Source organism: Amblyomma maculatum, chromosome 10, assembly GCF_055883805.1.
Source record: "Amblyomma maculatum isolate TAMU_Amacu chromosome 10, ASM5588380v1, whole genome shotgun sequence".
Taxonomy (NCBI): domain Eukaryota; kingdom Metazoa; phylum Arthropoda; class Arachnida; order Ixodida; family Ixodidae; genus Amblyomma; species Amblyomma maculatum.
In genome coordinates this window covers 105334847-105361454 of record NC_139353.1, presented here as the reverse complement: position 1 = coordinate 105361454, position 26608 = coordinate 105334847, and the positions used below count along the sequence as shown (strand labels likewise).

Genomic DNA, 26608 nt, shown 5'->3' with positions numbered 1-26608 from the left:
TTTTGTTTTTGTTCACAGTGTGAAGTGTCCCTTCGTGTTCGCGTTGTCTGTTTTATGTCTTTCTTGAGGGGCGGGGGGTCTCGCGCATTGAAAGGCGCTCGGCCGTTCTGTGTTTGGCCTGGTGGTTAGCGCGCGAGGCTCCGAACGCCGTCGGCGGACCCGTCGAGTGCACGTTGGGTGTTTGTTTTCTTTGGTATGTGTAACAGGCAGCCGTAAATTTCGTGCGCGTCCTCGAGAGTGGAATGCCAGTGGTGGAAAGGCCGGGGTTGGGACGCTTCGGCGAACTGGACCTCGGCTACGATTTTCCACGAATCTGTGTGAACGGGGAGGGGACACCAAGGACGTTTTCACGAAAATGTGGGGCCGCGCGAAAACGACGAGGTGCGATGGGTGACCCGGGGAGTTGTGGCCCGAGCGACGGAGAAGACGGACGTTCTCCTGGTACGCTCGCTTGGGACGACGGACGGTCCTAAGCCGGAGGGCGACCCAACTCAGTGTCTCTTCAGTTTTTTATTTCGACTTTGCTGTGCTTGTTTATCTAACCAACGAATTATCTTAATTAAACCAGCTTGTTAATTTAATTCAGCCCATTGAAATTCTTTCGGCGAAGCAAGGAGACGGGACCTTAAACAACAAGAAGAAAAAAAAAGAACTTCAAGAAACATCAAAAAGAAGTTTACTGGCGCAGCCGAAGACAGGATCACAGTCTCCCGTCAGCCTTCGGCGATCACAAAACAACTTGTTCAGCAGGAAGACTTCCGGGCCGATGGACAGCGCCTGAGGAGGAGGTCTCCGTTGAAAGAAGGCAGCACGAGAAGACAGCAACATTGTGGCCGACGGACTGAGCCATCATTTCAGATCGATGGACCGACACTGAAGCTGAAGGAGCTAGCGGCGCAGCATCGAAAGACGCCCAGAATGGTGGCCAACGGACTGAGCCATCAGTGCGCGTAAGGTGCGAGCCGCGCAGGCAGCGAAAGACGCCCCGCGCATCACGGCCAACGGACCGAGCTAGCGGTGCTCAGCGCATCAAGGAACTGAAATCAAGCGCGCCAGCCAAGTGATCAGGCAGCGAAAGTGACATCAGTTACTGATGGACTAGCGCTGGACTGCTCGTGTGTTTTCCAAGGTTTACATCGCGCACTGGCAGCGCAGAGGAGCAAAGCCCGGGCGCAGGAACGGCAGACGACGCGGTAGTCGGGGAAAGCAGGGTGGCTACGCCAGCGGAAAGGTGAGTGGCCCTTATGCTGGTCCTCAGAACCCACTGGTGCCGTGCGTTTTGTAGCGTGTAACAGGAATTGTGCATGATACTACGTAGCAGTGCAAGGGTTGCGATAATGAGTGCGGAGGAGAGCGGGAGCGATAGCGGAGATTCCAGAGCAGAGGAGGTGACAGGGGCAGATGAGAGAATGGGAACAAAAGGGCCTGCGGGAGCAGATGGGGGCGCTGGGGAAACCCTCGATTCAGCTATGCGACGGCTGGAAATGGAGCTGGAGCTGAGCAAAACCACGCTGCTCATCGAGCGAGAGAAAACGCCGAAGTTGGAGCTGCACAGCGGTTTACTGAAGTGCTCGCACTCAGGCGGGAGGCAAATGCGCGAAGACAGGCTGGCGTATTTTGCTAACCGCCTAAATAGTTTGCTCACACCGATTCCGACAGACCCAGAAGTGCCGGTATGGCTGGAGGGACTCGAGGGCATATTCCGCTCCTATCAGGTGCCCGACAATGTTAAGAGCCATTTAGTTTTGCCCCTTATGACCAAGAGAATCCCGCACCTGTTCTCAAAGCTTTCTACCGAAGAGCTAGATAATTACGACAGGGTCAAAAAGACCATTTTATCTGAGCTGCGACTGTCTCCAGGTGATTATCTAAGGCAGTTCCAAAATGCGCTGCCGGCTGAGAACGAGACCTGGCAACATTTTGCGTCGCGAATCGAAAGCTACCATGCTTTTTATACGGCGGCGAGGGGAATCAAGACGCTCGAGGACGTGATTGATCTTAATGTGGCAGATCAGATGAAGCAGGCACTGAGCACTGAGGCTCACAAGTATGTCAAACGAGAGGAAGGGGACAGCTGGGTGAAGCCACACGAGATAGCAAATTTGATGGAGGCTTTCGAGGATTTCGAAGGAAATGGGTCAGGAAGGAAACACATAATTGCAGGCCGACGCCCCTCTGGCAAACAACAACCAACTTTGCAAAAATCAACTCTTTCTTCGCCGGCGCACCCAGGGTCTTCCAAATCTCCTGCGTGCTTCATTTGTAATGGCCCACATTTTGCAAGGTCTTGCCCTGAAAACCGCACCAACAGGGGAGCCGGCAACATGCTGGGGAATAGAGAAAACATTGTAGGGCAGGAGAGTTGTGGAGATGCTGGCAGCGGCGGCGGCGGATCCATGGTTGAGGCCGGACGGGGAGGTACCGTTGATGTTCAGACTTGCACAGTATCATTATTAAGGAAAGAAGTCTCACGGGAATACGTCAACCTGAGATGTGGTGACGCGGTTCTGCGAGCGCTAGTTGACAGTGGCACCGAAATAACTGTCGTAACAGAGGGCGCGCTACCTAACAATGGGACAGAGAAGGTGGGCGATGTCACACTTGTTGGCGCCTTTGGTAATAGAGTGCTAGCAAAACTAGCTCGAGTTCCACTCAGCTTAGAGGCAGGCCAGAGTCAGCATGTCGGGAAAAGCGCGTCACTGCTCTGCGCCGTAACAGGGGAACCGGCTTCCAGGGAGGCAGACTGCCTGCTTTCTGCAGACGCTTGGCACACGCTTGAACAACAAGCACGCAACAGCGGTTGCGAGGTGCCCGATATGAGAGGACGGGCGGCTGTCACCTTGGAGGCAGGTAGCGGCGAGAGAGGTAGAACCTCGCTCGTTGGAAAACGCCGAGAGGGACCGCAGAGCGGAGGAGGTTATTGGAGACGCAGAAGGAAGACGTGGCGCAAAACTGAGAGTAGCATAGGAACTAGGGGTAGGCTGCGGCAAAATCAAACATGCGCATAGCAATCATCGGCACCTCTATCATGGCGCAACAGGCCACCAGAGCTGTTGAAGCCCACTGTGGTTTCCGAGGGCAGGCACGGGGACCACTCTGAAAAATGTTTTCGTGTCGGATGCGTTCGCATGGTGCCATGCTAGATGCCTCGCATGCGGCGGTTGCCTTGTGTCTCAGTACCTAATTGTTGAAAGTGGCGTTACGTTTTTTTGTGCGTTGTAATGAAGTTGTGACGACCTTTGTGTTATTTATCCTGTGCAACAACTAGTGAGGTTGTGGTAACGATCTTAGGAGGGGCGTGTAAGGTCGTCAATAGTGCATGTTTACTCGGGTTTTCCTTTTGTGTGTGTGTGTTTCCTCCCGTTTCGGAGAGCCGGCCCGCGAGGCGCGCGGGTGGAGCGGCGCCCGTACCCAAGGAGGAGGGACCTTTTTCTTGTTTTTGTGTACAGTGTGAAGTGTCCCTTCATGTGCGCGTTGTGCGCGGGTGGTCTCGCGCATTGAAAGGCGCTCGGCTGTTCTTTGTTTGGCCTGGTGGTTAGCGCGCGAGGCTCCGAACGCCGTCGGCGGAATCCGTCGAGTGCCCGTTGGGTGTTTTTTTTTTTCTTTGGTATTTGTAACAGGCAGCCGTAAATTTCGTGCGCGTCCTCGAGAGTGGAATGCTAGTGGTGGAAGGGCCGGGGTTGGGACGCTTCGGCGAACTGGACCTCGGCTACGATTTTTCACGAATCTGTGTGAACGGGGGGGGGGGGGGGGGACACCAAGGACGTTTTCACGGAAACGTGGGGCAGTGCGAAAACGACGAGGTGCGATGGGTGGCCCGGGGAGTTGCGGCCCGAGCGACGGAGAAGACGGACGTTCTCCCGGTACGCTCGCTTGGGACGACGGACGGTCCTAAGCCGGAGGGCGACCCAACTCAGTGTCTCTTCTGTTCTTTATTTCAACTGTGCTGTGCCTGTTTATTTAACCAACCCATTATCTTAATTAAATCAGTTTGTTAATTTAATTCGGCCCATTGAAATTCTTTGGTCGAAGCAAGGAGACGGGACCGTAAACAACAACAAGAAGAAAAAAAAGAACTTCAAGAAACATCAAGAATAAGTTTACCATAGCCACTTCCAAAACCTGAGATCTGACAGCAGTCAGTAGAAAATGCTTCAACGACATGATGCGATTGTACTTTTAGCTTTCGAAGCATAGTGAGGGCGTCAATCTTCGGAAACATTGCATGAAATACGAATGTTTTGCTCCGAGTTCAACCCAAAGTTATTGGCAGTTGAACATCACAACTGGAGATATCATTTCAGTTTATTCTTTCAGAATTACCATACATTAGAGCACACATATACACAGGCATGAATGCATGGAATAAGCATCTGCTTGACGTCTCCGGAAGTAGGCCTTCTGCCGCTCTTTTAAGTAAGGAGTTTCTGTTCTTGACAAAAACAGCGACGCCCATTATTAAATGTGTATTTTGCTTTCTACAACGGGAGATCATCAAGCCATTTTTTAGTTAACGGCACGTTAGCCGTATGTACATAATTTTGCCGCACCATTGTTGCTAATAAATTTCAGTTACCCTGGTTCGCATATTCATCTTCTATACCCTCAGTGCCTCCTCAAACTACAGCTAGCTTCATGTTCAATTGAGAAAACAGCTTCGCAGTCATCCGTCTGTGACACTGAAAATGTTTTTAAGTACATCTGCGATATTTATAAGAAAACCAGAGTGATCTTTATTGATCTTATGTGAATGCCTGTCAGGATACTTTTGGATATATCTAGTCAGTATAAAGTTTCAGTATTCATCAGAGTTAGAAGCGCGATGCTTTACGACCACTCAGATCACCTCGTTTTTGAAGCCTAGCAAGTATAATATCACCTGTAAAAGTAGTGGCACATGATGTCTATGAGCAGGATGTGGGCAGCCGAGCGCAAAAGTCCGGCAGCGTAGTTGATAATCTCACGCACCGTGATCGGAGGCTTCGGTCTTTCCATCTGAAAGTGTTGCACGTATACAAATTTATATCACCAAGGCTACAAAGTATTTTAATTTGATTGCAGTCTGAACAATTCTGACGTACTTCGGGACGACAAAGTGCCGCACGAACTATGCCTACGCCATCGGAACGTGTAAAAATGCTAAGCAAGCATTTAAGTAGCATTCCTATAATTGCTGAACTGTTTGCCATGGAAACCTCTTAAAGGTACCCGGCGAACTTGAAGACACTACGTATACCTTTCCTTAGCATAAAATGTAACAATTGCTGAAAAGCGTACATTTTAGAGGTTACAAGGTTGGCTGAGACTTTGAAAATGGCTTCCAAAAATTGCCTGCTAGACTTTAGGGTAGTTATGAAAGGTCTGGCTACGAAATATGCCAAGAAACGTAAAAATATATGCTGGTTGTATCAGAGTTAAACATTGGGTAGATATCTTGAGTATACATGTTACATCCATTTTGTATATAAACTCATATGCCATTTTCTCACACAGCACTGGGTGGAGAGACTAAAAATGTGACAAATAATATAAATAGCCATGTTACACCAACGACCGTGGCTATTTGCTTGAAGCTAAAATATATTTGTTACATAGTCTTGTTTTCCTCTTCCGAACAACCAAATTGCCAACCATGACTGAATATTTATTTATATGCATTCAAATTGGGTTCGGATATTATATTCTAGCCTCTCGACTGTTTATTGACAAAACAAATTCTGAACCCTTCCTAATTCATCCTTATTGGGAAGAGGCTTCACTTTTACGAATTATTATGCAATCTACAGTGCATTTTGCCTGTTGTGGACTACTGAAACATCTTACTGCATTCAGGTATGTGGTTTCTTTGGGACGTTAAACCCCACAAACCAACCAACCATCAGGTATATGGTTTGAAATATATAATGTCCAGATGTACGCTAAATTAGGATTTGGGCATACAGGCGGGTATTTTCAGGCTAAAGCTCTGCACGAAATTCTGATTTGTGGAATTCACATTGTGGAAGCAGCTTAACCGAGCTTACAAAGGCGTAACGTTACATGAAGATGAGAATTAGGGCCGTTAATTTGTATCGTGCTTTCTCGTGACAGGCAGCGCTGAATAAACTGAAGGGCATGTTTAACTTACTTTCATTGTTAAAGATCGTCACGCCGATGGTGCGTACCAGGCAAAGTCGACTCAGCAGCGCTCCCTCGAAGAGGTATACTAGTTAATATGCAAGCTATGCTTCTTGAACCGCTATTTTAATGTTTTGCATTTTATGGCACGAATGAGAAACCTAACCGCTTCCAGACAGGTAAGAATGATCAATTTCACTGGACCCAGCTATCCAAACTGCCTGATTTCTACAATCCGTTTCAGATGGCATTGATGGTAGAATAACTTGAAGAAAAAAAAAAGAAAAACGCCCCAATCGAGTTTTTGTTCCTTTATATTGGCATAGGTACTTCATTTCTACCAAGAAACCATATCCTATGGTGGCATCGAAGGCACATACCCAATTCGTAGACACTGAATGCTTTCAGTTTTGAAGCATGCATGCATGTATGCACAAAAAGGGGCACAAACGTACAAGAAACACTGTATATCGTCCTCATTTCAAGAACAAATAATCGCGTACAATTCTTTAGAAGATATGCATGAAGCATGTTTCATTGCATGCTTCCGCTAATATACATTATAAACGAATATTTGTGCATATGCAGGACATGGCTGCACACTTTGCCATTGGAAGTTGCAAACGGCAGCTCGGTGCTGCAAGGGCAAAGCAAGAATTAAATTGGGAGCTCCTTCACGCTAGACGGCAAAAATTACGGTTAAAACAATTTCATAGTATATACCATTCTTTGGTAAATATAGAAAGAGATAAGTATATTAGACGTCCCTACTATGTCTCTGAACGTACAGACTCGTTTAAAAGTACGTGAAACCCCTTGTCGTACAAGCATATTTAAGGCGTCATTTTTCCCCAAGCAGTTTCAGAGTGGAACCAGTTCTCTCGTGATGTTGTCAGCGATGATGTTTTCGATGTTGAGTTGAGGGTTGCCTGTAGCTCTGAGTATCCAATTTTTGATATTCATTGGTTTTGAGCATTGTGCATGCATAATGCGTAATTCATTAGCCTTATAGCAGAAGCTCATGTGTCTTTGGTCTGCGTCTAACTTTGTCGACTTCCATCCCCCACCCTCCCTGCTGTAATGCCTATGGGTGCTGTGGGAACTGAATAAATACTATATAAGTAAATAATTGCGATTAGCGAATTTCTATTCTATTTAAATTAAGTAGCAACAGAGATATGCATGCGCACATCTCTTGGTTTCGAATTCATATCTGTGTTAGCTATTTCAAGTAATCTTGTAGAAAGTTGACAAGGAGCTACTGAGAAGTCATAGGAAGTGTAATGAAGCCTGCTCTCATCATTTTTATTTTTATGTCATGCCCAAGATAACTCTTTGCTCTGATATCACAGATGCTGCTCAAAAATGTGACCCTTGTCCTGCATCTTACTAGTAAAGGAAAAAAAAAAGAAATATGCAATAATTTTATCTATTTATAATATTCAAGAACTTTAGACAGGCATGCATATTGAATCGCGATGACTTCGCTTGACCGCAACTTGGAGCTCTCGCAATAATATCGCGTACAAAGCTCCCACTGTGATCAACTTTCATTTTTAATGCTAGTGTCCTTTCTAACTTGTCGGAGAACAGAGTGTCCTTCTGTGTTTCACCGCATACCTAAAGCGGCCTACCAAGTCCTTGTTCTGGCTATCAGACGTGGCAGGACAATATACACTAATTTATACTCGCGAGACTTCATCAGAGAATTGGTGAACAAAATTCTGAAACCAAAGCGTCTTCATGTCTAAGGCCGAATGTTGTTCTTAAGTCTTTGCTGGAGCAGCTGAGCTATTTTTCACGCAATGAACACCGATTATTTAAACGTAATAAACCATCACTCAGCAAGGGCGTGAAAACTGTACGCCGTAGAAAAAGCAGGTGGAAATTAGCGCTGAAATATTCCATGTCATTTGTGCTTCTTTCAAGTACCTCGTCTTAGGCATTCTGTAGTTCAAAATATTGAAACACATGCCCTGGAAATTCTTCTACGCAATTATATCTGGGTAATGTGTGTGCAATATTGATTTAAATCTATCCTTACAAATCGGCATTTTTTCATGGATCAGCAAACACTAATACTAAAATACTGAAAGGCATCGCACCGACTTGATGAAGTCATCGTAGTTCTGTAGCGGTCCCAAGAAGAGGGGAGGCAGGTAGACTACATACGCCAGTGTCTTCCAATACTCGGGCCAGCCCGTAGAGCCGGCGTTCTCTTTGTCAGATGACATGTAATCCATGCAGAAGCTGAAGCAGCGGAGTACCGTCCAATAGAAGGCCACCACGCTCATGAAATAGCAGTAGTCACCGTGGCTTTCATAGACAACCTGAAAGGGGCAAGATGCTGTCCACTCAGATCAATATAAGGGGTTACAACCTACACCGGATATTTTGCATAGCCATCTGCAAAGCATTATAAATTTCGGTGCATTACATCGATAGCGCAAGCTCTCTTTTTAGAGAGATAAAGTGGTGATGGGGGAAAAGGCGCTCTGTTATTATGTTACGAGCAACAGTAAAAAGATGGCGTTAAGGAGACAACTGAAAAGGCACTATGACTTGAAGGCCGCAAGCAAGAAAATATTTAGTGGGCGTGCTTCTTACAGTAAATAGAGACAGGCGTTTATTGCATACAAAGGCAGACAATTCGGTAGCAAAGTTAATTATGTGCCCTGCTACAATGGGCACGGGAAGAGGAGAAGTAGTATTCTCGTGATGAGTGACAGAGTGGGGAAAGGTAGATTGAAAATATGTGAGGCATCACTTGCATCACACAGGCGAGTCAAGTTCCGTATCTCTACAGATTCGGGAAAAAGTCTATATCGCTAATAATGATTTGCACTCCTCCGTTCAAGCGCCTGGTAGCAGGTCTTGTGACAAAGGCCTTCTGTCGCAACTACCGAACGAAGTGTCTAGCATTAGCCTTTCGCGCGCAAATACTGTTAACACCAATCGTAAAGTGAAGGACAAAAGTTTGCGGGATGTGGATTTTGGGAAAAACATTTCTGTCTGTGTTCATTATAAGTTAAAGCCGCCAAAACAACACGCACACACACACAAGAAAAGAACGGGACAGAGCACCAAGATGCTGCCCAATAGTTGCCAGTGTTGCCAGTGTTGCCTCGCTAGTTTTTTTCTGAGATATAGTTTCTCTGATTGGGGCGTGCATGTCCTCTTGTGATTCAGAACTTTTAATTCACCATGTTAGCCCAGCAACACAGAAGTAAATAGTTTTCAAAGAAGTCACGTCCCGCAAACTTTTGTCACTGACTGTACATCTTCCGCCGACGTATTGCAGACACATTAAGACTTCTTTCTGGGCGAGTTGGTTCATTTTGGTTATAGGAAAATTTGAAACAGCGCTAACGCACACAACCACAAAAGAAGAACGAAGACACACGACGGGACACAAGCGGTGACTGTCTATTGATTTTTATTATAAAATTCAGTTGACAGTCAGCCTTGTGTCTCGTCGTTCGTCTTCTTTTGTGGTTGTGTGTGTTAGCGTTGTTTCAAATTGTTGACACAATTGGATCATTCTGAAGCTGCCCGCCTGCGCAACATAGCTAACGCGTGAAAGCCACTTCTAAACGCAGGCTTATGCACCCGGAGCACATGATGACCCGCAATTTCACGCGGAGCAGAAAATGTCATTGTCGAACCGATCGACTGCGAACGGATGAAACAGGATTTCGGCAAGGCCAAGTAAGCCTTTTCCGCGCTCCTCATCAAACTTGAAGGAAGGAAACGAGTATCCGGTTGCGGAAGATGCACAGCTTTGAATCATAGCCTAAGTTTACCTGTAAGTATAAATGCTGTCATTATCATCACGAGCAGCCTGAGGAGGACTGGCTGCAGAGAAATGCATCTCCCATATTTCTACAATTGAGCCAGTCCGATGCTAGCTGCCGGCATCGAATCTCCGCAAGCATTCTGACGTCCCGCCGAATATTCTCCCACCCCGATATATTTGCATTCAGTTGGAATAAGTTACCATAACCAATTATCAGTTCTTCTCCCATCCCCGTTTCTTCTTGAGTTCGCCAGGAAGTAAGCAAATCAAGTTACCTGACCTAACCCTCCACACTCCGGTGACTTCGTGTATATTATTTTTACATCTGGAGCGCTGTGCATTGTTCTCTACTTAAGTTCAACCGTTTTTGTTAGCCCCCATTTCTCAATCGCATAGGTGAGTAGCGGTCAGGTAGCTCCGCTATATATGTTTCTCCAGTGGAATACTTGTAAGAAACAATTCTTGATGGTAGATTGCTTGTGCAATGCTTTCCACTCCTATGTTATACTATAGTGATTTCTTTCCTGTGGTACTAATCAGTGGTTACCACCTGTCGAAATTAGACGTGTCGCTTCATGCAGCCCCTTGCTACCTGTAGTAAGCTGCTGCTATTTCCAGGGCTGATTAGAAAAACTTTAGCTTCATGCGTAACAGCTTTTTTACAACATCACGTCTGCGAACGGCCAGACAAAAATCTTGGGGGCACAGATTTCTAGTTGCAACAGTCCTCGTAAATGGATTCGTACAATGCAACGTAACTGGACCCCGATGTTGCTTATGATTCACCGGATTTCAAACAAATACGGCGGAGCCCGGCAAAAATCGTGCCAAACACTGTCTAGAGCGATTGCTGTCGGCAGGATTCTGTACGGGGCACCTGTCTATGAGTTTTCTAATCGCGACGTTAAAGACATCGAAAAGCTACACAGGGCCACTCTTCGCACCATTACTGGGCTTCCTAAGCACACGAGGAATGAAGAGCTGCTTAAGCTGGTCAGCATACCACCCAGACAAGACATTATAAGAGAAGCAAAAATAAGAATGCGATCCCTACTGGAAAACACGACCCAAGGGCAGCAGATCATGGCATGGGACAACCGAATCAACACTGCTCCGAGGCCCCTGGGGACAGACACTTCACCCCCGTGGGAGGCGCCGGTAATCGCACTAAGGCCACAACGACCTATTAGTAGGCGGAATGTGGTAGCTAGGCAACTTTTAGCACAGAGAACTGCCCTCACGAGACCACTCAATACAATAGACATCTACACTGACGCTGCAATTAGAAATGAAAGGGTGAGTGTGGCATGGGTGTGTGTGCCAGCGCCTCAGCACAACGGACAGCACACGTGCCACCTACCTGGAGGAACAATTTTACACTCAGAGTTGCTTGCCATATGGGGAGCCATAAATACCATTACGACCGCTGCAGCCAGAAAAGATAACTTCAATGGATATCGAATTTTAACCAAATCATATGCAGCGATTGCACAGCTGACGGCACCAACTACAGATGACGCAGTGGCCAAGGACATCAGAAAGAGGCTGAAGGGAATGCGGGAAGTTGGAATAGAAATTCAAATTATATGGACACCGGGACATACTGGCACGGACGGCGGAAACGCAGCCGCGCAAGCGGGTGGGCTTGCTGAAACGTACAATGCCCCACACCCCAACTCCATGCCTAAACGGATAGACTTAAATCCTTACCAAACAATGCTCACTAAAGGCTCCCCTGGCAGATCGATGATTCACTATGTACGCATCAAAATAAAACACGACAGTAAGCTTAGATTACATGAAGCGACACCAACGCCGGTGTTTGAGGACACGAAAGGGCTCACTCGACCACAAGAGATATTTCTCAACAAAGTAATAACAAATGCAGCTTACACACCTCACGTACATCACGCGTGGTTTCTCGGAAGACACAAAACACTCAACACAACATATGCACGCACTGTAAGGAACAGTGTACAGCAGACCTAGAACATCTTATATGGCAATGTCCATCGTTTACACGAGGAAGAAACAAAATTACGCATATTCCCCACGACGACATGCCCACATTAGCAGGTCAGGTTATATCAAGCACCGAAATACAACACTCCATTGCTACATACGGCAGTGAGAGCGGCCTGCTTCGAGTAGTGTGAGAGAGGTCGACTTACAGCGCGAAGATCGGCCGCATGGCAAGCAACAAGCAACAGCTTAAAGAACCGTTAAGACGAAGTTACACTCTCCTAACTCCCCAAGAACCCAAACAGCGGCCGAGAGCCATCCTTTCCCTTCAATAAAGGCTTCATTCATTCATTCATTTCCATTTATTATGTCATTGATCATTATTTGTCATGAGTCCCCTTCGTTACTAACAAGGCAATGTTATGAGCGAGTCGCTGGTCAATAGGAAGTCTTCATTACAACTGGTCTTTAACTGTTAGAATCATTTCCAAGATTACTACAGGAATGTGCAGTAAAGAAATTCGTAAGCCTGAGTGTTGCTGTGTTATCAGCGAGATGTGTCAGCAGGAATTCGCGAATGACAGATACTGCGCCTTTCCGTTCCTGTACACCAATTATATAACGCCGGTGAACATTGATGCTTTCAATGAAATGCTGGTTGCGAGCCACAAAGGCGCGCGATGTACCGCGTGGAGGAGCAACGCTCAGGCTCTCGCATTTCACCCCTGCAGATTCTGCAGTTCTCAAAATTTCCAGACAGCAGTTGTTTGATTATCTCTCTTTACACACTCTCTAACCATTCCCCCTCATTTGTGCATGCATATCGCCCCCTTTTCCACTCGCTCACGTTCAATCATTTCAAATTTCCCGACAGAGGAATTTTGGCCTACGGCGCCGGTAGATGATTACAACGTAATCAGATTTGGACGTCGCCATTACTCTTCCCGACTATTTCGAAGTCTGATTGACTTACCTGGCTCTAATTTTTCCAACAAGCCCCAATGTTTTCCTTGCCGAGTTCTTTTATTCCTTTATATAATAATGCATCCATTCTTTTATATCTCATTTCGTTCGAACTAATCATGCGGACAAACTCGTGAGGACATCAACCTGGAGACATACTCAATTAACAACGTACGCATTAATCAAGGCCCTTGAGTACATTCGCTAAACAAGCAGTGAACACCCATGGGGAGACAGTGTCTTGTTATTTAAAGCCCTTCCTTAGATGGATTTTATTACTTTCTGTTGGAGGACGATGGTGGCTTGACATCTCCCAATAGTTTCGCATATCGCTCATCAATGCCATGTCCCTGTGTCATACGTAAAGGCCCCACTAAGAATACTGCCCTATTTTCATAATACAGAATGGTCAACGTAAGAAGGAGCTAGAGGGCTATATATATGATATTACAATAATTACCTTAAATTGAAGCATAAGCGTGTTGCAATCGTTTAAGTCGCGTTAGCTAATTATGTTGTGGTTTGCAGCCTATGCGTAACAATGATATTTAAATGACCTTGAAAGAGGTTCCAAAAACTCCTTATTAATTGCTTGCAAAAGAGGAGATGCGCTTCTGTATGCCCGCTGAGGAGAAGTCCATAAAAGAGAGCTGTTTATATACAACATATTTAAAGATTATCGATTTCGCTTTCGCGCAGCGACCCGCCTAGCCGGGCATCCTCCCGAGTTCCCGCCCATTACATCAACTAGCACATGTGACGTGGAGCACTAGAAAACCATCACTGATTCGCACGCGTCACGGAGAAAAAAAAGTGAGGCGATCGGGCGGGCTGCAGGAGACCGCGGTGTGTCTCTCTTTCCACCCTTCATTTAGCTGTTTAGCTGCGAAGAGAGAGCGAGAGCCAAAAACAAAACAAACAGAACGAGCCGGATCGGGCTTATCTTTGCTTTTCTCGCACCAGTGTGGAAGGTCAGAGGGTAACACGGATGCCGTGAAAAAGACACGACATTAACCATGTTTCGGGACGGTAATAGGCGGTGCAATATCTGCAAGTTTCGTTGGCTTTCATCTCCCTATAGTTGGCCCCAAATTTTAGCGCACTTGTAACGCCCTCCTTCATCATGGCGTCGTGAGCACAAGAGGATGATTTTGGACGAGCAAGGGAACAAATAATTTAACCTGTGTCCACTGCAGCGTAGTCTTCTCTTGTAAACTTCCAATCGAACCTCGCCCGATTGTCCTGCGGCCCTCTTATCCGCAAAGGTTTGCTAATATTCTTTGCAGAGCAGAACGTTTGGCCCTCCCAAGTATGCCTGCACTCTCGTCGTCTGAAGGCAACACCAGGCGACGGCCTACCTGCGATTTCGAGACTGGTCCGTTATGTATGGAGTTAACAAAATAAAATAAATAAACAGTGATCCGTGCATATTACATGCCCTGTCATGGATATTTCTACGTCTTAAGCACGGCTAAAGACGTAGGCTCTGTCACATCTGGCTTACTACTTTGGGCTCCAGCCCACGAGTCGCCCAGCGGAAACGCCCAGACGCACACTCTCGCTCGAGAGCTCAGCTGCCGAGCCGAGAGTATGGTCAGCCACCTTGCTTCCACTGACACTAATATATCACGTCCTTCTGTACTCACCACTTACACGGACAAACTCCAGCACTACCGACTACGAAGATGCACATATCCTCTCGCACAAGGCACTATAAAAAGACGTGAGGCCGTCCAATGGCGTAAACTACAAACTGGCAGCTTCCAACACCACCTCTTATACAGCAGGATCTTTCCGGAACAGATAGCCCCCATGTGTAAACACCGCTCAACTCCGGCCACTCTCATACACATGGCGTGAACCTGTACACACTACAACACAGACAACTCAAACACCCCAGAAAAGTGGGAGTCTCTCCTGCGTACTTCCGAGCCAGCAGATCAACGCTGGCTTATCCAGCGCGCGGTGGAGGCCGCGAAATCCCTAGGGATCGCCGCCGACCTCCTCTAAGTCACCGCACCCGGTCCTTTGACTACTCTCCGGTTTTTGGGCACAATAAAAGAATTCACCACCACCACTCGGCTATAACGGTATAATTTCGTGTTTGTTCACTGAGCAAAAATTCATGTCTAGATCTCGCGGACTGGCCTAAATTTAAAGTGAAACTTCTTTATTCAGTTCATGGACACTCCGCGCAGTGCAATGGTTAAGCCGCTCGATCGCTGAGCCAAACGACGAGACTTCAATCAGGAATTACGACGGCTGCGTTCCGATGGAGGGTAGATGCAAGGCAGCCTTGTACTATGTAATGCGAGTGCGCATTAAACAAAAGTTGGTAGGCATTATTCTTCTTGCCTCCACTACAGCGTCTTTCATATATGCAATGTTGAATTTGACCTTAAACCCTGTATTCTTTAATCACAGCTTGATAGCTTTCAATTTATCCCTACATTTTAGTACAGGATATATAAAGGAGGTTTGGCAGATCGAGAACTAGAGGCAAGAAGCTTCACAGAATGCAGCGTCGCAGACTGGTAAAACAGAGTGAAAACAAACAGGGGTTGCTCCGTGGCCTACTCTGCAGTTCTGTGTTGTTTCCTGAAATATGATGACAAAAAATTACCAATGCCAGATTTAAGGGCCGAAGAACACATTGCCAGTTCAGAAGTGTTAAAAAGCCGCCAGCATTACTTAAAACAAGCCACATGGCGGCAGTGTTTACAACACGTTGCAATTTGAAAGTGTTTTCCCTCACAGCCTCAGAAGAATTTGTTCTGTAGAATAGCTAAAGTCTTGCCGCGATACAACCTCAGCATTCCAAGATCCGTCTCACAACGACAGCCTTTCTTCCCTCGTAGGGCCCACGTCGTGTGAGAGAATGTGTAAGCAAGGCGGCAATGGTGATACTGATATCGAAATTTTTTCTTCTGTCTGATTCGGTGTTTGCTTTCTTGCGCGTCTTGATCCAAGGTATTCCTTGGCACATCGCTTTTGGATTAGATTGCCATTATTAATTTTGCTTGTGTATTATAAAAAACGAAGGTTATATATAACGTGTGTTTCTTGCAAGAAAAAATTGTGAGTTCATATTCCTTTCCTGCATTCCTGCCTCTTATGGAAGCCGGCTCCTGGCCGGCAGGTATTTAAAGACTGGCGCTATACTGGATCTACAAAAATGCCGTTAGGATAGTCAGTTCAAGCATAAAACGTGGCACTGCGCGCTGATAGGACAGGCGCTTTTCATTGTGCTGACCTCAGGCGCGCGTGTACTGTGCGATGTCATTGCCCTTTGGGGAACACGAGCCGGTAGTCATTTCCGGAACCCTTCACTAAGGAATACCGCATAGTGTGAGTCGTTTCGGGATGTTAAGCCATGTAAATTAAAGACCACTGAATGAAAAAAAAAAAATCACCCGCCGGGGTGGCGCAGCGGTTAATGCGTTCAACTACTGTTCCCAAGGACGCGGGATCGAATCCCGGCCTCGGAGGCTGCGTTTCGATGAAGGCGAAACGAAGCGGCGCCCGTGTGGTGTGCGATGTAAGCGCACGTTAATGAACCCCGCATTCGTTTAAGAAGGCTCGATCAAACATTAGAATTTTATGTTACGCGTGATATTCCGCGTCATCAGGTATGCTTACTACATAGACTTCGTTTAAACGTGGCTTTCACGCACAAGTACTTACATTTAATTGGACAGATGGACTCACCGGAATGTTGAACTTGTGGCATCCCAGAGACTGTGGACCATATATTATTCGTGTGCCCAGCGTATGCGCACGAAAGAAGTGTGCTAGCGGCTTCCTTGAAGCGTTTAGACAAGAGGCCTCTGTCGGAGGACCTGCTGCTGGGCGCTTGGCAGGACAAGGGGAAGGGTGCCCAGGCAGTGCGTGCTCTTTGCCGTTTTTTTGTGCGCCAGCGGACTTGATTCGCGCTTGTAAAACAAGCTACTGTGTCTGTATATGTATTTCATATGCATTCTTCCACATCGTCACCCATCATGATCTTCTTTCTTCTCTCCTTCCCCTTCCCCAGTGCAGAGTAGCAGGCCAGATTTGAATTATTCCGGCCAACCTATCTGCCTTTTCCTTTCAATAAATACATCTATCTATCTACCAGGTGGTCGAAATTTCCGGAGTCCTCTACTACGGCGTCTCTCATAGCCTTAGTCGCTTTGAGACGTTAAACCCCACAAACCAATCCAAATGAAGAAGTCCTTTTTTTTTTGTCAGGATAAGTAGCGTTATTGAACTGTGCCACTTCTCTCTTTCCACTTTTTATCCCACCTCCCTTTTCCTACGGCTCGGTACAAGTGTCCACAGAACAAATGTGACAGATCCTGCGCCTTTTGCTCTCCTGAGCACCAAGTATTATTAATAATTATTAGTCTCTTCGGCCTCTCCTCAAAGCGCAATTCGCAATACCAGTTTCTAAGCCGATATGGGAAAACACATAGAGTCTAATTAGAGATGTATAATAGAGGTGATAAGCCAACTCGAACATTATGCACTAGCAGCTGAACGATACCGCGTAAGTGACGAGGACGCTCCTAGTCGCACTTATGCGCTCATTTCAAATACCGCGAGTGTCCTTCCGAGTGTTACACAGCAAATATTGACCAAATAAGCACATCGAAATTGCAATACAAGAATAAGAAAACTTTGAAAAGAAAAGGGCAGCCTCAGTACAGTTGTCTCTTGGTCAAACGTTCTACGCGCTAAATACTGATTTTTTTTTTCGCGCCCGCTAGCAAAGTAGGGGCGTTATAACATGCCATTGGTCTTTTATATTTGGCAAAGGCTAAGGACAGTTAAGGAAACGCACACGATGAACGAAGAGGTGGCCACCCTAGGGCACCAGACCATTGAATGTGTAATTTAGCTCACAAGTGTTCTCAGTGGGTAAGGCTCTTCGAAGAGTACAGAGGGCAAAATGCATGTCTAGAACGACCGAACTGAGTGCTCCGGGCCGCTCGGAGCCACGTGCGCGACATCTAGCTGTAACGCCTGGTAACGCCGCGGCTTTACCTTCTGCTTCAGTCGTCAGAAGCGCTGATGTGCGCTGCCAGTCTGCGAAAGCGCATACGCGGCGGAGAGCACGCCACTGGCTTCTCTTTTTTTTTACTTTCATTTTGTGCACTATCAAAGCTCTGGCAGGGAGCATTTCACCGCATCATTCACGCGCCGGTGTACTGCATCGTCACTCTAGCCGCGAGCCTTATATCAGTGATCGAGGTTTGGCAGTTTTCGTTCTTCGGCAATTGCAGGAAGGCAAATTAGTATTAAAGGTGCCGCGAAGTAAGTGTAAGCGGCGGGTATGTCTTTATTTCACTGTTCTTCTTTGGTCATTAAAGAAAACAGATTGCCGGCTTCTCATTTCACGTTCTTTTATTTTTTCCACAAGTTTACTGTTTATTAGGGGATGGAGAGGACAAACTAGTACGAATAGGGGCTCCCCCAGATTTCTTTAGGATCTCAATCCTCTTCGGCAGTGACTCGTAGAGGGAGTCGACGAGAGCGCGGTCATTGCGGAGGTGTCCCCACTCATTTTCAATGGCTTCCCATAGCCCGTCCGGATTGCAATTGGAGAGTCCCGATTTCTTGGATAGGCTTTTCTTCATCAGTCCCCACACGTTTTCTATAATGTTAAGGTCAGGGCTTCTTGCAGGCCATGGAAGGGTCATAACGCCAAGCCTTTCAAAAAGGTCTCGGAGAGTCTTGGCTGAGTGCACAGAAGCTCCATCTTGTTGAAAGTGATAGAGCCCATCCGGAAACGGCCCATCAAGCACATAAGGCAAGAGGACCGTTTCTGCCACCTCCGCGTAGACTTCTGCAGTCATACGCCCAGGAATGCGGTACAGGGGTCCTAGTCCATCGTAGCTGATGGCTCCCCACACGCTGACTGAAACACGGCCGCTGCTGCGCACATTCCAAATGTATTTTTCTTCGTCCCTGCATGGTGGTAGGGAAATCAGGTTTTCTTAGAAGAATCAAATTGCCATCAGAGCTAATGATACCTGATGTGGTAGCAGTGAAGGACTGGGAACGACGAGAGTGCAACGCATTAAAGAGATTGAAGCCCATTATGGTTCAAAATATGGAGCGTCAAAATGTCCGTTCGCGAGCTCGTTAAGCTGGCTTTCCAGCATTGTAGATTTTTAATATGGCGTCGCAGCGCACAGTATAATACCCGAAATCAATCATACATCTTTTATATGATAAAATACACATGCTGTTTTAAAATTCCCCACATCTTAGCTTAAGGATACAATTTTGTGGGTGTGCCATGCAGAAAAGGTAACCTAACGAACATTTAAAAGTGTGATTTTGATGTTCTATACTTCAAAAAACATTGCCGATTCCGAAAACGTAAGAACTGAGCTCGCATTATGCATTCACGACCTTTAATTTTGAGATTTACTGTTTCGCCCTGAAGCCGAAAATAAAATATACTAATTTAAGTTCTTTATGCGTGTTTCATCTCTATTGCCTACATAATGCCCACCGTGCTATACAGTTTAACAACTCAGACTGCACTCACCTCACTGGTTTTAAAATATAAATTTGACAGCCTAAAAGAAAACTCCGGGTATATTCTCAGACGTGCGAGCACATTGAAACAGACTACAGTCCTACCGTGCTTTTTCCGGCCGCCACACCCGCTTCTGCTGGTCCCAGCGCGTGCAAAAAGTGGCTTCGTCGCTGAAGACGACTGCTCTCCAATTGTCTGGGGTCCAGTCTTCCACCACAGACGCGAATTCCAGGCGCGTGTCCCGATCCGCTTGTCTCAGTTGTGTTTTCTGCGCAGCTATTCTACTTTTCACACCTGCTGCATGAAGCCTGCGCCTGATTGTCTGAGTGGATGCGTTCAAAGCGAACATGTCACGAAGCTCCCTGGCGCTGAGGTACGGATCATCTGCTGCTCCTGCGACAACAAGCCTGTCTTCTTCTTCCGTCGTCGCTCTTGGTGGCCGGCCGCGCGCAGCATCCTTAAGTCGGCCTTCTTTGTGGAATGCCTGCAGTACTCTGCTGACTGTGGCTAAAGGGCGTCCAGTAGCTTGAGCTATAGCTCTTTTGGTTATTGTCCAGCCCATCTCTGTGATGGCTTTCCTTTGGTATACTGTGAGTCGCGGCGCCATCGTCGATGCCTTTACGCATCTCGTCTGTTCACTTGTAGGGATGAAAACTTTATTCAGGTTATCGCATATCTGATCTTGTGTATACGCCACACTTAAGGTCCTAGTATGCTTTCAGTAATAGCATGCCGATTTTGGCATTATTTGCCGGCAAATGCAGCCTGCCAAACCTCGATCACTGATATAAGGCTCGCGACTAGGATGACGATGCAGTACACCGGCGCGTGAATGATGCGGTGAAATGCTCCCTGCCAGAGCTTTGATAGTGCACAAGAAGAAAGTAAAAAAAAAAAAAAGAGAAGCCAGTGGCGTGCGCTCCGCCGCGTATGCGCTTTCGCAGACGACTGAAGCAGAAGGTAAAGCCGCAGCAGCCTGCGAGCCCCGAAAAGACAGACAGTGTTATCAGCTTGGCCGCGCATGCTGACACTCCGCCCGTCTCGAACCAGGCGTTATCGCTAGATGTCGCGCACGTAGCTCCGAGCGGCCCGGAGCACGCAGTTCGGTCGTTCTAGACATGCATTTTTCCCTCTGTACTTCTAAAAACGAAGTTAGTATTTTCAGCGCTTCATTTTCAACGGCTTACAATCCTCCTTTTGCTCGATTGATCCGCGCATGCTCAAAACGCTAGCAGCACATCATGAAGCCAGTCTCTATGGCCTTGCTCCGCACTGTTTGCGTAAGAGGCACATTCACGAGGTGCTGCTATGACCGTCTGCTAGGCCTCGTGTTAGTGCCTTCTGTAATGATGGCGCCACGTTTCTGCAAAAGGTGGATTGTGCTACGCCGCGGAAAGCATGCGCTCTCGTCACAATGTGTATAAGACGAAATCCTTTTAGCCTTATCGTTGTCGTCAGTGAAAGTGTCACGCTTTTGCGAGGGCTCTGTTTGGTCGAGACGAGATGACGTCATGGAGGTATCGACCAATCACAGAGCCCCACCACAGTATGCGTGAATGCGTGCCTTATATAGCCATATGCCCATCAATTATTAAGTACTAATTATTGACTAGTTAATAATTACTCATTAGTGGTAGCGGCGCAATAAATCACAAATAATTTCATATTTACTGAATACTGATTACTAATCATTTACTAATTACTAAAGAGTGGGTTGCTAGTGAGCTAATTATTTATTAATGCCTCGCACTACGGACTACAGTATGCCCGAATGCGTGCCTTGTAAAGCCATATGGCAATGAATGCTTAAATAATAATTAATGCTTATTATTTAAATGATTTCTTAGCATAAATACTAAGTAAGTGCTAATTCCTAATAATTATAATTACAACTAGGTCATAATCACGTAAATACTAATTTATGACATCAATCATTGTTTATTGTCAGTTGCCCAATCATTTCTTAATAACTAATGCCACCTTATACTTCCATATGGCGAGCAAGAACCAATTAATGATTGTTCACTAACTAATTGTTAACTAATTACTGCTGAATAATGACATTACTAATTAGCGACAATTGGGTAAATAAAAATTTATTTTCATTATTGATCAATAATGCCGCCTTAAACGGCAATATGGCTTTCAATGCCCACTTAATAAATAATGACTAATTAATAAATGTCTGACTGAATAATTACTAAATAATGATTTGATAATTTGTACTTACTAACCAGTGACAGTTGCATAATTATCTAATAAATACTAATTATGCCTCGCAAACGGTAAAATTGCGTAGCAGAATGCAGCACTCAAGCTTTCGTCGTTCATCAGTTTAGTCGCCAAAATGTCCTCGAATTTTTCAAAGATGCCGATTTGGCCTAGCCGTGTGAGTGAAACATCAAGAGCTCTATTTTCGAGAAATATCGATCTGCCATACAACTGTAGAGATAATAAATTTCATCACATACATTTTGGCCTAGCAGCTGTTGGCTATCATTTCTTGAGACACTGCATCCCCAACCCTGTTCCCCATATGTTTCAAAAGAAATACTTTGCTTCATATGTCGAACATTTAAAGAGTTCCACTTATAACTAGAACCTAAGTGGTACGAGGAAAATACAGTTAAAAATTGGAACTGGAAGAAACGTTTTAAACATCTGTTTAACCAGACTAAAACTATGGGCAAAATTGTCCATCAAACTGAAATCCTCAAAAGGCGAGGCAAGATGTTCGAACAAAATCCACACGCGAACTTTGCCGCGTCTTAAATAACAGCATGGGAGCCACATGCATGATCATTTATCGAATAACTTACGTTAAGCAGGTCCAGCTGAAATAAATCGTACAGTGACACCAGAATTAACGCCACTCCGTAGCAGAGTGCAGGAACCTTCATCCAGGCGAGTGCGAAGAACACGGCGTGCTGGGCGAGATAGCAGGCGGCGCTGAACCAGGTCAACTTTAGTGACACGAAGGCCACCGAGAAGGCGGCGTGGTAGTGGGGCAGCAGCTGAGTGCAACAGAAGTGATCGAATACAGAGTTAATAAATTTTATTTTGCGCGAAAGGAAATTTTAGAATTATTTGGATGAATAGCAACTTTTAAGCACCACGTGCTTCCCATTGGTGCCTTGTAACAAGCACTGGTTGACACTGACGTTTTTAAATAGAAAATTGTAAACATTTGCTGTTGTTGCAAACTAATTAAATGAAACAATTAAATAAAAATCAGAGTAAACACATAAGACCTACGAAAATAAACACATATGAGTCTTCACAAGAAGGATATCTCGAATTTAGTTTGCTAGCAATAAACCAACTTAAAAATTCATCAGCCTGACATTTTTTATACTTAGTCCCAATGCTGTCTAAAAAATCTGCTATGGGCGTCTTGGTACAGGACTGAAGGTAGTATATACTGGAGCGAAGATGTCAACGTTGTAGGAGTTGTAAATAATTATATATAACGTTCACCACACGAATGTTTTCTCTATTTTGTCCTAAAGTTTAGACTAGGAAATAATCCGCATGACTGGCTTAGTACGGGAAAACAAATTCCATGTATTGGAGCATAGAAGTTTACAGGTATATGGCGTTTACCGCCGAATTTAGAGCTCCAAGACTAAAGTCATCTAGCTGTTCATGTTGTCCTTCACGAATTTTGTATGTGCGCATGAAACCGTGCAAACGCTCTACAAGACATGCATGCTCCTTACAGGTGAATTCAAACGGCGGACCGTGGATACTTTCAGCTCGCAAATATGGCGTCATGTGATGTTCCAATTGAGCTCCGTGATTTACCTCCTGGCCGTGCTTGAAAGAAAAAATGTCCAGAAGTAATTACCCGCTACCACATATAGATTGCCGTAAAGGTGCAGATTTCGCATAGTAGTAATAAGTGATACACACACGCACGTACGTTTACCATGCTGCTAGCCACCGCTGTTATGATATCACTAACATGACCTCAGGTTCGCAAGAAAACCGGTCCGTGAAGTCGTATGAATACGTCCCTTAGGGACGCTTAGTGCAGCAAATATGTTGCTCCGTACCGGCATGATATTCTATTTTAGCACTACTATATGGATGTCCCCCAAACGGCAGCTAGACTGGTAAAGTGAGAAAAAAAATCACAGGCGCTCATTGAGATGCGCATGGCCCCAGCGCCTGAGCGCCCTGCTTGTACAGCATCATACGCGATTATGTTATCATCATCATCATAATCAGCCTGACTATACCCACTGCAGGGCGAAGGCCTCTCCCATATTCCTCCATTTATCCGGTCCTGTGCTGACTGCATCCCCTTGACCCCTGCGAACTTCATAGCCTCGTCCGCCCACCAAGCTTTCTGCCGGCCTCTGCTACGCTTTCCTTCCCTTGGAATCTAGTTTGTTACCCTAAGCGACCATCGGTTGTCCTTTCTTCGCACTACATCTCCTGCCCATGCACATTTCTTCTTGATTTCCACTAGAATTTCAGTAACTTGAGTTATTACTCTGACCCAATTTGCAAGCTTGCTATTTCCTAATGTTACCCCTACCATTTTTCGTTCCATAGCATTCTGCGTTGTCCTCAACTTAAGTAGAGCTCTTTTAGTTAGCCTCCACGTTTCTGCCCCATAGGTGACTACAGGTCAGATACAACTGCTGTATAATTTCCTCTTGACCAAATACCGGTAAGCTGCTAGTCATATTCTGAGAGTGCTTGCCAAATGCGCTCCATCCCAATCTTATTCTTCTTGCTATTTCCTTTTCATGGTCCAGATCTGCAGTTACTGCCTGTACTAAGTAGAAATATTCGCCTACTACTTTCAGTGCTCCGCTACCTGACGTAAACTGCGGTTCCTTTCCGAGGCTGCTGAACATTACCTTAGTCATCTGCATATTTATTTTTAACTATTATGTTATTCCATGTAATTAAATGAGAGACGCAGCCTTATAATCATGATGTGGACACTAATGAACCAGACATCTTTGAGGGTTTGTTAGAGGTGGGAAGGAGATCTGTATAAAGTTTATTCGCTGGGTTGAAGCAGGTCCCCTGGAGTTCCACAGGATTTTGTGCCATGTAAGCCTCGTCTTTAATAGATGGTCCGGCTACAGTAACGATTCCACTCTGTTGTTACCCTTACGGACTGTGGTTCGATTACACGCTACTCCATTGATTACTATTTCTTTAGATTTTGCCTCTCTTTTCTCAAAGTGGGGAGCACATCGGCCTAAAAGACCATACTACGTGAAGGTTCTCTTGTCAAAGATATAAACGCCAGCTTCAATCGAGCTGTTCGAGCTGTCTTCGTTTCCTAGGATGAACGTGTCTGACCTGATGGCTAAGGTACCGGCGTTCTATTGCCAACTTGTCCTTCCACCTCAAAAGAGCATCTGGAGATAACACAGCCACACGGAGAGTCCATTTCATGTGGTCTGGTAGTGTCACATATCTTGCCAATCAAGCAGAGACCGGCTGTGGCACCTACCATCTATCATCTTCCAGAGGCACTGTCATAATCATTTGAGGCTGTGATGCTTCAAACGGTCTGCTAGCCAGCGACAGACAATTTTTTCTACATGGCGTTCTAACGTTCACGCGTTAAAAATTGAGCTTGCATGTCACTAGCACGAAATTTGAAACATGAGGTCTGTGTGGCAACCAAGATTTTCAGCGCTGGTCTGAAGGGATAGGCTGATTGAACATCAACTTAAACATGGTGACATAATTATTCTTTGTGGCGCACACGTTGCATGTCTGAGTAGAATGGATTTAGGTTCCTTTCTTTACTTGAAATTATGTGCAGTTAAGGAGCAATTTAAGAAGGCAAATCACAAGCACGAGATTCAGCAGAATCGATTTTGTTAGAGAAAGTGACTTTCTAGTTACTTGCTTCTGCATACTGGAGATTGCAGAGCAGAATATAGCACCGACGATACCAAAAGAATGCAGACACAAGCGCTGAATAAAAACAGTATTTTACTGTCTTGAGCCAGGTTATTTTGCCGCTAGTTCCAAAACAACAAAACATCTACGTAGGCGAAACATGGAGGTGCCTGAACACAAGTTTGAAAGAACGGAAAAGAAATCTAAGGAATCCAAATTCAGGGTCACTTTCCTTATATTTTAGCCTCTGCGAGGGCTGCATCCCTGACCTTGAAAAATATACAGCTATCCTTCGCAAGTGTCGGGAAACTACCATAAGGGTGATAGTACAGGCTTTGGGGATCTCGAAATTCGCGGAGAAATGTGACAGCAACCCTCCACACGCCTTAGCGAAGGATAAGTGTCATTTCTGTAGACCAATGATTATATGATAGTCTGAAGGAACGGGAGAATATGGCGATAATTCTGCATGGATGCGTGATTTAATAGAGTAATTCATCGTTTTGGTAGGTTTGGGCCTATCGCCTATTTATCTGATTCAGGATAATAAAAGAGAGATGTTAGTGAACACTTGTGCTTGCATTTTTTTCGTTTCTTCCGCGTTAATACTGCACTGCAATCTTCAGTAATCGACTTGCAATAAGAAATATTGGATATAGTTTTCTTGAATCATTTTAATTTCAAATTACGGGACAGGTTGTAAAGTGTCCTTTCGTTTGTAGTATTGCTAACTCTTTAGATCCCGTTGCAGCCGCTTCACATTCCCTTGTAGATACTTCTTAAACCAAAGTCTCAACTGATGAAGGCTTTGTTTAATGGGCAGATGTTTTACGGACGTAGTTTGCCTTACGAGAAGTAGATTATTTGTTGATCATATCTGTGAAATTATTTTTTCGATTCTGCATAACACATCTGCGCAGTCGCCGACAGAAAACGCGCAATTCAAATCTCCCGCGCTTCTCGCGACTGCTACAGAGGAGAAAAGCAGGGAGAGACACCTTGCTTCTGCGTCTGTTGTGACGTCACCTAAGAACCGGAGGCATTTAGAACCACCTGAGGAAGCTTTCGGCATGCCCTCTTCTTCGTCTTATGTGCATTGTGAACGCACAAAACATGTCAACTTAGTGTTGTGCCCGAAACAACAATGTTCTGCATGTGCTCGAACGCACGAGCAGCTGTGGGAGCTATGAGACCATCTTCCATCGTTTCTTGCAATGTCAAACGCTCGAGGCGCAATGGCACGCTGCTGAGAAGAGAGATGAATTCAAGCCCTCTAAAGAAGACATTCTACTCGAAGGATTTTCGTGGCTGTGACAACGTGCAGGTTGTTCCTAATGCGATTTCTACAGCGCTTTGTCAAAAAA

At 45.6% G+C, this 26608-nt stretch overlaps 1 protein-coding gene across 1 annotated transcript in view; it reads right to left on the bottom strand.

The window, feature by feature from the left end:
• The window catches only part of LOC146177184 (protein-cysteine N-palmitoyltransferase HHAT-like), a gene marked incomplete at its 5' end in the record, with an annotated part of 52856 nt that extends 30433 nt beyond the window's left edge, over positions 1-22423 (bottom strand). Inside the window, 3 exons of the mRNA XM_084581483.1 lie at positions 4880-4995; positions 8223-8447; positions 22187-22423. Coding sequence (XP_084437609.1) covers positions 4880-4995; positions 8223-8447; positions 22187-22423 — 578 coding nt within the window. The remainder of the gene's footprint in view (positions 1-4879; positions 4996-8222; positions 8448-22186) is intronic.
• Positions 22424-26608: the final 4185 nt, after the last annotated feature.